At 43.2% G+C, this 11,693-nt stretch overlaps 1 protein-coding gene across 1 annotated transcript; it reads right to left on the bottom strand.

The window, feature by feature from the left end:
* Positions 1–6,308: 6,308 nt before the first annotated feature.
* On the bottom strand, positions 6,309–11,491 carry NR0B1 (nuclear receptor subfamily 0 group B member 1). Its single transcript, XM_012448920.2, has 2 exons — positions 10,298–11,491; positions 6,309–6,905 (listed from the first exon to the last, which is right to left on the bottom strand). Exons 1-2 carry the CDS (start codon positions 11,463–11,465, stop codon positions 6,661–6,663), a joined length of 1,413 nt encoding a protein of 470 aa, XP_012304343.2. The 5' UTR covers positions 11,466–11,491; the 3' UTR covers positions 6,309–6,660.
* Positions 11,492–11,693: the final 202 nt, after the last annotated feature.

Below are 11,693 nucleotides of genomic sequence, written 5' to 3'. Positions count from 1 at the left end.
AACTGTATGTTAAAAATAAAAGTCTGTTGCAAGTTTCTTCTAAAGCCACAAAGAAAACAAGATGCCAATAGAGGTTTGAAATCATGATGCAAGAACCATAAATTCAACAGCCCTTTATGCTAAAAACCCTCAATAAACTAGGTATCGACAGAACGTATCTCAAAATAATAAAAGCCAATATCATACTGAATGGGCAAAAACTGGAAGCATTCCTTTTGAAATCTGGCACTAGACAAGGATGCCCTCTCTCACCACTCCTATTCAATATAGTACTGGAAGTTCTAGCCAGAGCAATCAGGTAAGAAAAAGAAATAAAGGGTATTCAAATAGGAAAGGAGGAAGTCAGATTGTCTCTATTTGCAGACAACATGATTGTATATCTAGAAGACCCCATCGTCTCAGTCCAAAATCTCCTGAAACTGATAAGCAACTTCAGCAAAGTCTCAGGATACAAAATCAATGTGCAAAAATCACAAGCATTCCTATACACCAATAACAGACTTAAAGAGAGCTAAATCAAGAACGAACTGCCATTCACAATTACTACAAAGAGAATAAAATACCTAGGAATACAACTAACAAGGAACGTAAAGGACCTCTTCAAGGAGAACTACAAACCACTGCTCAACGAAATAAGAGAGGACACAAACAGATGGAGAAACATTCCATGTTCATGGTTAGGAAGAATCAATATCGTGAAAATGGCCATACTGCCCAAAGTAATTTACAGATTCAACGCTATCCCCATCAAGCTACCAAAGACCTTCTTCACAGAACTGGAAAAAACCACCTTAAAGTTTACATGATTCTTAATCCCTCATCAACTGAATAAAATGATTTGAAGCTGAAAAGGGAGAGGAATGCTTGAGAATGTTATTTGTGTGCTAAGAGCACACAAGGTGGAGGGGTGGAAGTATTTTCCCTTTCAACTGAACTCCACAGAAGGACTTTAAAAAGTTAATGTGTGTTCTCTGCAGTTTGGGGAACATAATGAATTAGTGTCCAATGCTCACCTGGAAATCTAAAGGGCAATAAACAGGCTAGGCAGAACACAGAATGAGAGAACACAGAATATGTGGTGGGTTGAGCAGCCTACACTCTCAATGCTTGGCAAAGCAAAAACAACCACTTATTTTCAGGAAGGTGGAAAAGACAGAAAGAGTGCACATATCCATGTTGTCACAGGTTTATCTTACATCTTATCCAAAAGGCTTGTCTAGAAAAGCAAAAAAGACTCAGTAGAAAGAAGAGAGAGAGACAAATATATGAAAAAATGCTCATCATCACTGGTCATTAGAGAAATGCAAATCAAAATCACAATGAGATACCATCTGAAACCAGTTAGAACGGCAATCATTAAAATGTCAGGAAACAGCAGATGCTGGAGAGGATGTGGAGAAATAGGAATGCTTTAACACTGTTGGTGGGAGTGTAAATTAGTTCAATCATTGTGAAAGACAGTGTGCTGATTCCTCAAGGAACTAGAACCAGAAATACCATTTGACCCAGAAATCTCATTACTGGGTATATAACCAAAGATTATAAATCATTCTACTATAAAGACACATGCACATGTATGTTTACTGCAGCACTGTTCACAATAGCAAAGACTTGGAACCAACCCAAATGGCCATCAATTATAGACTGGACAAAGAAAATGTGTCACATATATACCATGGAATACTACGCAGCCATAAAAGAGAATGAGTTTATGTCCTTTGCAGGGACATAGACGAAGCTGGGAACCATCGTTATCAGCAAACTAACATAAGAAAAGAAAACCGAACACCACATGTTCTCACTTATAAGTGAGTGTTGAATGAGAACACATGGACACAGGGAGGGGAGCATCACACACCGGGGCCTGTCAGGGTGGGGACTAGTCGAGGGATACCATTAGGATAAATACCTAATGTAGACGACAGGTTGATGGGTGCAGCAATCCACCATGGCACATGTATACCTATATAACAAACCTGCACATTCTGCACATGTATCCCAGAATTTACAGTATAATAAAAAAGAGGAAGAAGAAGAAGAAGGAGGAGGAGGAGGAGGAGATGATGAAGAAGAGGAAGAAGAAAGAAAAGAAGAAGAGGAAGAAGAAGGAGGAGGAAGAGGAGACGATGAAGAAGAGGAAGAAGAAAGAGAAGAGGAAGAAGACGACAGAGGAGGAGGAGAAGGAGGAGGAGGGGGAGGGAGGGGGAGGAGGAGGGTAGGAAGAGAGAGAGAGAGAGAAAGAGGCAGAGAGGCAGATGTCTGGGGACTGAGGAAGGAGATGTAAAACTAGTGGTGTAGAAGGAGTTTCTGAAGAGATCCCAAGAGATCTAGGGTGAAGGAGTGTAGAGGGAGATTTCCAAATAATCCATGAAAGCATCCAAAAGAAGAGACAACTTTAAATGTTTGTCATGGCCAGACCAGAGAAAACTATAAGATGAGCATCAGTGAGCTAAGAACTCTTCTGCTCCCCTTGCCTCTTTCTCCTTGATGGCTTCCAACCCTGTAGGTATCTGCAAATGTAAGTAACAAGATATGAAATTAGGACTAGAAGTGCAAAGCGAGGGGAGATTAGAAGCCCCCTCTGTTCCACTGCAGGCAGTTAAAGTGAGAATGTCTCAGATTGGGAAAAATTTAGCTATTAACTTTCAGAGAAAGTGAGTCAATAATCAATTAACCCCTGCCTTTGAGAAGCCAGTGTATATAGAAATCAAGGGTTTGATGAACTTGAATGGGTAAAAAATTAGTTATGCATTTATTTTCATAGGCTTCTAACTGAAATGTAGCTTCTCTTTTAATTATGAATGCAGGTAACACAACACAGTAGTATTGGCAGTACCTGTGCAGTTGCTTATCAGCTTAAGGAGATTTTAGGCTGAGACGATGGGGTCTTTTAATATACAATCATGTCATCTGCAAATAGAGACAATTTGACTTCCTCTTTTCCTAATTGAATACCCTTTGTTTCTTTTTCTTGCCTGATTGCTCTGACCATAACTTCCAATACTAAATTGAATAGGAGTGGTGAGAGAGGGCATCCTTGTCTAGTGCCAGATTTCAAAGGGAATGCTTCCAGTTTTTGCCCATTCAGTATGATAATGGCTGTGGGTTTGTTGTAGTTTCTCTCTCCTCCAAGTAGATAGAGAAAAAGAATTAAGTCTGTTCCCAGGGCTAAAGCAAGGATTTAGATAAGGCAGAGGAGAAAGAAAGAAAGAAAGAAAGAAAGAAAGAAGAAAGAAAGAAAGAAAAAAGAAGGAAAGAAAGAAGGAAAGAGAGAGAAAGAGAGAGAGAAAGAAAGAGAGAAAGAGAGAGCAGAAAGAAGGAAGGAAGGAAATAAGGGAGGGAGGGGAGGGAAACCCAACATAGCTATTCCCTCAACCTAGCTGCTTGCTGCTGCTCTCCTCCCCTCCCCCTGCATCCCAGCTGGGTTCTCCTGGCAGCTGTGATGAGAACCCTGTAAATGGCAAATTTACTGCTAGGGATTTTAGTAAACTTGTAATGAGAAAAAAAGAAAGGAATTTTAATTCACAGCTTTGCATTCGTGGCTATTGCATGTGTACGTATGGTGAAAATTGATGTAAAATGTTATGTGCTTATAATTTCATAAATGCTTGAAGGGTCATCTCAATCAGGAAAAGCTGCAAAGAAATAAAGGTGTTAGTGAAACACAGGTCCCTTGATTTTTTGCCAGAGGTGGGCGGATTGAAATTTATACTCTTAGTATTGGAAACAAGGCTCAATAATGGATGGTTTTGTTTTTGCTTTTTTTGGCCATAATTTTGCCTATTGGAGCCTCTGGAAAAGGGAGCCAACCTCCAAATGAAGACACACATTGGGGGTTTTCAAAGCAGGTTTTGGAGGGTGGGGAGTTGTGGAGTTTTGTCTGTTTTTGCCAATAAGATCTTGTGAAATCAGATTTCTGACCCTTAGAGGCTGATTTTCTAGCCTGACATGCATATTTTCACATGGGTCAATTTGGACAACCTGACCTAACAGGGTAAAAAAGTCCTTAGGAACAACCTAGACTATTACTTGGACTTGAAACATAGGTATCTGGCCTACAGTGTCTTAGCTTTGCTGCAGCCGCTGAAGAAAAGCCTCTAGCTTTTTTGCAATACTGAATTCACAGATCCTAATTCCCTAGACCTGACTCTAGACTGAAACTTGATACTGCTGGTTATAGTCTACTTCAATTTCAGCACTGAGCTATGCTGAACTGAAAGTGGGCACAGGCTCAATGAACAATTCAGTCTCTGGAACTGCCACAAATTCAAGACATCCCTGTAGTGTCACAGCTATAAAACAGCATGGATGCTGGCTGACCATCTGGGTCACCTGCAGGTGCCCTAGAGAAAAAGGCTTGTTCTCAGATGGGACCATTAAAAATGGAGCTGATGATCAACTTGATATTTCCGACACAAGAGCCTGATTGCATCCCTAACTTGTGATTCCAGCCGAAAGCTGCAATTTAGGGAAGGGCACACCACAGGGTATGTGACCCCTCTGCCTATCCCTGATAGATCATCAGACTCTTAGGGTTGTCCCATGGCTGTTGACTTGTGTTCCACTTTCCAGGTTAGTTCCAGTTTGCAACAATGGACTGATAGCCTGACTTGACTTCCCTTGCCTTTCTCCTGTTGTACACACCTTAGTAAGGCAGTTTGATCATCTAACGCAGCTGTCCTCAGAAAGGGATTTATTTTTGCTAGATGTTCACCAAATAAATGATCAGGAAAAAAGGCATGGGGGATACATAAGCCCATTTTGAAACAATACTGAAAATCAGGATTTTGCCCTGACCACTTCCTGAACATGATGTGTCTTCTGGTTAAGTTATATTAAAACGTTATTCTGTGAAAATGGTTTTGTCCCTCTTACACACAATCCTTCCAGAAGGTCTGGGTGAAAAAAAAAGAAGTGATTAGGAAAAATTTTAATGTTAGGACTATTGAATGGGGCACATTGATTTTGTAGCAGTCAAGAAAAACAACCCTGACACCTGGGAAGGCTCAGGGGAGGAAGTAGGGCATTAATGATTTTTGCTTTTTGGAACTGCTGCTGGAAGCTTTCCCTATTTTCGAAGAAAACTCTTGTGCTGCTTTTGCAAGTGCTGCAGGCACTTTGGACTCAAACCAAGGACTGAGCCTAGATGCCACATGACAGCATGACTATGAGCTGGCAGCAGTGGGCCAGCTCCCACTGCATGTCCCCGCAGAACATGCCCAGATGCCATCTACACTCGCCAGGCAGATGAAGTAGCATCACTGACAGAACTATTTGAGACTGACAGCCCCAGGCAGCCCCTCTAAAACCAGAGACTGAAGTGAATTACTTTCACTAGACTGAAGTGAATTACTTTCACTAGTCCTGGGCAGGACGCACCAGGATGGGAAGCCACACTGGGGGCTGCCTGACTAATGCATATCCTGTCGGAGTGCCCTAACATTTTTAGCTCTTTGTTTGTAGAGGACCACGTGAGCCCTCAGGGATTATGTGTGTGTGTGTGCTGTGACTATCATGACACTTGCTTTGGCCCTACTGCATTACTCTGAGATCCTGATTTTGAGGCAATGATCATAGGATTCAGCAAACCGCCAATGGGGTCTGCACAAAAGGAAGTTTAAGACTTCCTGCAATGGGTTATTACCCTAGACTAGATATACTCATTAATAACAGGCAATTTATTGCCCATGAACAAATAGACATGTAGTAGCCTAGATTTTATCTGGAGACAAAGAAAAACTAGTTCTATGGAGTATAATTAAAGGGGCAGCAGGAGCTAACAATAAAGTTGCTTTATGATTTCATGCTATGCTTGTTCAATACACCAGTTACAAACATAATGTATCTAAAAGATGAAGTATAATTAGTGGTTTTATAATGATGTTGAGCTTTCTGGAACTATAACCCCTCCTTATAGAATATATGTTTATTGTGGAATTTTAATTCCATAACTGTGTACAAAAATGACCCCCCAATAAAACAGAAAATCTCCTATTTCACTTCCAGGTGCCTTTATAATTAGAGATTACCTCTTGACTCCAGTTGGATGCAAACTGGAGTCGAGAGTTAATCTGTAATTATAAAGGCTCCTGGAAGTGAAGTATCTTCTGGAAGTTGCTCTATCTTCATTTCCACTTCCATCAGTCTTCCGTACAGCTCATGGAAGTGGAAATAAGATAGAGCAAAGTGATCTCCCACTGATACTGGCACGTAATTACATTCAATGTCATGACGTTACTTCCAAAGATACCTTTTGCTTATGTTGGTGAGATTTTAACAGCTTTTGAAGCCTTACTTAAACCCTGCTAAAACTTTTTTCAATCAAGTTAATGGAGGACCTTAAAATTTATTACAACAGTATGTACAAATTTGATTTGAGCAGGTTCCATTAAATTGCTAAACTTGTGAAAATAGCTTATTAGTGTAGTACCCTGCTATTTTTAAAAAAGATATACAGAGATATGTTACCTGTTGGCAAACGTCTTCTTTAACTATGGAACAGAGACATTTGTAACTGTCTGGAATAAAAGTATTTCTTTAATTGAATACAAAATACTCTCCATGTAAAAATAATAGGAAAGTTTATTTTACAATATTTTACACTCTCTTGCCCTTTATTCTTCCCTCATGGTGAACTGCACTTCTGTGGCCCACGTGCCTTTATAACTTTGTACAGAGCATTTCCAGCATCATATCATCCATGCTCACTGTGCCAATGATGGGCCTGAAGAACAATTCAGTAATGACATTGGCATTGATGAATCTCAGCAGGAAAAGGGCACTATTCAGTTCGATGAATCTGTCATGCTGCCCTCTGTGCGTCATCCTGACGTGTTCACTGAGTATCTGCTGAGTTCCCCACTGGAGTCCCTGAATGTACTTCACACACTGCAGGCCTGGCAAGTCTGGAGGGAGAAAAATCTCTTTGTTATAAAACAGCTCACCACAGACTTCTTTGCTAGCTTTTTAAAAATACCCAGTTCTGTCTCTTCCCAATTAAACAAGACCTCAAGCTTCCTGGTTAAAAGGGTAAAATGCCAAACCAGTCTAAGTTTTCAGAAGCAGCGTGTCCAAAATGAAACATGTGATCATTCTTACTTAATATTCACTATGTTTGTATGGACACATTTGCAAATACACTGGCCATGAGCCAACAAATGCACACAATTTAATATGACAGTAGAATATAGTTTAATGAATCATCACTCCAGTTCACTTTCTATGCAAATATGAAGCAGTTCATATTTCAAGAGGTAAGCACTTTACCTATGAGAAACAAGCCATGATAAACAAGAAGTGCTGCCAGATGACAAATGTTTTTACTGTTGTTCTTCCTTTAACCTCCCACCATTATACTGATTGTTCAGCCAATGGTGGTAAGCTTCACAGCCACAAACTTTGACACCCAGTTTCATTTTATCTGTTTGCCTGCAGGCCAATATTAGTCTAGAGACCTGCATAATTTGAAAGCTAACACTGGCCACTTAGCTCACTGTACCATGATTTCTGTACTGGGAAGGCTTTGAAAAAAAAATAAAAGAGTGATTCTAATGAGTGTTCCAAAAGATTCTTTTCAAAAATATCAAAGTAAGAAGTTTTTGAACATTGTTACAGTCATTAAAAGGTTAAAAATAAACACGAAAACATCATGAATTGCACCGTGATTCAAAAATAACTTTTGTAATAGAAAACGCATGATCTTTTAGAGTACAGTGCAATACCTAAGTAAAAGTAAATGAAATACAATGCAGGAAAGTTTAAGCGCATGTAAGTTTTTATAAGAAAAATAATAAGAGGAGGCTGCTTTGGAAAGTCCTGTGACTTTCCATGATAATAATATCATTGCAAAGTTCTTTAACTTGTATTCAAGTAATTAGCAGTTGACCACTTGGTTTAAATGATGTTAACGATGATTGCAATCACTTTCCTTACCTTTTCCTAAAAAATTCAACAGAAAAGTATTTGAAAAGCACCATGCTAATCATCCCAGAGCAGCAGAACCAGTGTTCTTTAAAATAATAATAATGGCAATAGGCAAGAGGCACTCCTATTATAGGCAAATATCAAACCTCATAAATAAAATAAGAACAAAAATAAAGCAACAATTATAATCCATATTTCAATTTTGAGTACCCTAGTTCACACATCATCATCCCTTTCTACCTGCAGCTCAAGATTCAGGCTTAAGACCCAATTTTGTTGTGTTTGGGTTCCATTGATGAAAGTAGGAAGAAGCTTGCATGAAACTCTACCAGAAATCTGAAGTTTCTCTTGGTCTAGATTCATGGCTTGTGAAAACTTCATCTTGTGAATGCCATATTACTTTTCTCTGTGTTCACAATATCCCCCTCTACCTTCCCCCTACCCAAGTGGTCCCCTCACCCACACACAAACTGGCCTTCAAAATAAGTTCAGGGAAGAGAAAACTCAAATGGACTCCACAGTTTTCTATCTCAAGTTTGAACCCATATAGGTTTAAGCTTACATATGGGATATACAGAGGATAAACAGCAAAGAGAGGCCACACTCTTACTAGGCATTACCTTTCTCCCAAATATAGGTACATTTGTGTTTTAAACACCCCCAACTTAGCTGGTTAAACTCATATTGAGAGAGGATTAGGAAAAGTCGACCAAGAATAAGGAAGAAGTAAGTGTGTGTGTGTGTGTGTGTGTGTGTGTGTGTGACGTACATAAAACAGGGTCAAAGAAAAGAGGGAAAGTATTGATACTGAAACCATTGGAGTGTAAATTTCTGGAAGCTGAACCCCTCTCACCTTTATAACCCAACAGGACAAGGAACGTAGTTGATGATTAAAAATGGCTGAAGGAGTATGGAGACTGTTTTCTAAATTATCTTAAGAATCATCTGGGACACTTACTATGAATGCAGATTTGCAGACCCTGGGCCAGAGCTACTGAATCAGAATTTATAAGGCAGGAGCCTGGAAAGACTTTCATCTATTCCCTCCCACCCCCAGCCACACACACAAGTACTTCTTATGCACAGGCAAGTTTGGAAAACAATGGTATAAGCAAAAAGATAACCTGTAATAGTCACTGGGGTGAGCTGAGGTCTCTATGTCATGAAACGTGAAGTTTGAATGAATTATTATCCCACCAAATACTTATCTATACACTTTCAAAAATGCTAGGCAGGGGGCAGGAATATAATCACAGACTCCAGCATCAGGGAAAAAAGATACAGAGAGAGCATTATAAAAACTATCCCAACTCAAGTTGCCTGGAAAATTTTGTTCCCACTTCAATCATTTGAAAGGATGTTGGTTGAAGATGATTCTAGTAGTGAGAAACACCCAAGACAAGGTGCCTGGCTATCCAGGGAGATGTTCCTGCAATGATTTTGGTTGCACTCTGTGGGACAGCGTTTCTAGCACCCAACAGACAGCCTGAAAGCTTGGTGCAGCCAACATCCCATTGGGCCCAGAAGATAGGACCCTCAGGTTCCACAACACGCCAGCCATTTACTTTGGAGTAAGGTCACTTGGAACCTTGGGACCCAACTACCTACTCAGTAAAATGGTGTGGCGGAAGGCTACAGAGCAAAGGGGATTGATTAGGAGGTCTCTAAGGTCTCTTTGAATTCTAAAATACAGTGCTCCTGCTCTCAGTCCCTAATGTGTCTTTTTTTTTCCTATCCCTTTACCAACCTGATATTATTCACAGAAATTTGGAGGAAGGGATAGTCCAGATGCTTAGGACCATACAAATAAGCATTCAGAGGCAGGCCCTTGAAACACTACATTCAGTGTCCTGCCTGACAGTGTCCTTAGAGAATGGTGTCTCTATGGGACCTTTTAACAAATGTTTCCTTTTTTGCTCGCCTTAATAGATTTCCTCCCCCCATAAAAGGTTCTAGTAAATTTCAGAATGGGGTTTCAGAAATAGATGTTGCAGAATCTTCAGTGAGCAAAAGCTTTATTATTTTTTTTTTTTAAAAAAAGATATGCTCTAGACTTAAAAGAAAACTAGAGAAGAAAGAATTACCATTTCCCATGAAGACACAAACCTTTCTATTTTAAGAAATGTATCGAGAGCTAAGTACAAACCTAAGCAACTTCCCTCCTCTCCGCTGAGTTTCTGACCGCAGCCCACCCAAAAGAAGTGGTTCCTGGAGTCTCCCACCCCAACTCTGCTGAATTAGTCATGATTTCTTCACCTTTGCCCCGACACTCTCCTGAACACTGAAATCTCCTTCTTGCCTGCACCCCTAGATAGGCACTGCCCGATGCTTTCGTGAGGTGGGAAAAGCTGGCGCCCAAGGCCAGTACCCTTACCCGGGTTAAAGAGCACGGTCCCCTTGAGGTAGGCGTACTCCTTGGTACTGATTTCCAGACTCCAACACTTGGTAAGAAAGCACTTGATGGCTTGGACCTGGGCAGCGGAAGGCACCTGCCTGTCCTCGGCCGGCGGTGCCAAACGGGGCTGCAGCGTGGAAACGGGCAGTGGGTCGTCGCCCCTCGTCTCCCGCCGCCTGGTGGTGAGGATCTTCTGCAGCATGCTGGGCTCCGAGGTTTCCACAGTCTCGAACTGCAAGTGGTCCTGGGCCAGCTCCAGCATGAGCAGGGGCGCCCAGCAGTTACGCACCAGCACTAGCTGCTGGTCCAGGGGCAGCACTTGGAAGCAGGGCAAGTACTTGACGAAGCGCAGCGTCTTCAACAGGCCCGCTGAGGCTGCCTCGCAGACCACCTGTGGACTCTTGAGCACCACGGGTCGCAGCGCACCACAGGAGATGTCCCACCAGGGGGCCCTCGGCCGCTCCCCCAGAGCCGCGTGCATTTGATTTGTGCTCGTGGGCATGCTGTAGAGGGAGCTACCCTGCTGCGGGTGGTCTTCACCGCAAACGCAGCAGCGGTACAGAAGCGCCATGGCCTGCCTGCCTGATAGCCCCTCTCTAACCCCTGGCCTCTGCGCAAAGTAGGAGCGGTCCCACCACGCGCCTCCTGGCCGTGCCTCGGGCGCTGCCGGAGCCACGTGCGTTTGCTTTGCGCTCGTGAGCAAGCTGTAGAGGATGCTGCCCTGCCGCGGGTGGTCTTCACCACAAAAGCAGCAGCGGTACAGGAGCGCCACGGGCCGTCCACCCGGGAGCCCCTCTCTGCCGACCCCGGGATCAGAGCCGCACGAACAGCCCCAGCACGGACCCAGCCTAGCTTCGGGCGCCTTCGGTGCCGCGGACGTTTGCTTTGCGCTCGTGAGCATGCTGTAGAGGATGCTGCCCTGCCGTGGGTGGTCTTTACCGCAAAAGCAGCAGCGGTACAGGAGCGCCACGTTCCGCCCGCCCAGCAGCCCTTCTCTGCCCACCCCGGGCTCATCGCCGCAGGAACAGCCCCAGCACTGATCCCCCAGCTGTGCCTCGGGAGCTTCAGGAGCCGCGTGCCTTTGCTTCGCGCTCATAAGCATGTTGTAGAGGATGCTGCCCTGCCACTGGTGGTCCTCGCCTGCCATGGCCCGCGGCGCCGCAGCCCCGTTCTGCCCAGTGGCTGCCGCCTGGGACCTATTTATACCTAGCGCGCACGCAGGCGCGTCGGCCGCCTCGGTCTGGGCAAGGGCGCGGAGGCGGGCAGGGGGGCGCGGCGCTGCTCTCCGGTGTGTTCGCCCGTGACCTCGGTGGTTCGAAGGGGCGGGTACTCCTTAAAAGCTGGAAATGGAAAAGGAACAGCAGCGTGGGAGCTC

This window comes from Aotus nancymaae, unplaced genomic scaffold (assembly GCF_030222135.1).
Source record: "Aotus nancymaae isolate 86718 unplaced genomic scaffold, 86718_ANA_hifiasm-v0.15.2.pri h1tg000058l, whole genome shotgun sequence".
Lineage (NCBI taxonomy): Eukaryota > Metazoa > Chordata > Mammalia > Primates > Aotidae > Aotus > Aotus nancymaae.
This window is presented reverse-complemented; position numbering and strand designations above follow the sequence as displayed.

Excerpts from the sequence above, each read along its gene's own strand:
- NR0B1 (XM_012448920.2), bottom strand. The coding sequence starts at position 11,465 with ATGGCAGGCGAGGACCACCAGTGGCAGGGCAGCATCCTCTACAACATG. Across the intron at positions 6,906-10,297 it reads GACCGTGCTCTTTAACCCGG|ACTTGCCAGGCCTGCAGTGT; the intron begins GTAAGGGTACTG and ends TTCTCCCTCCAG.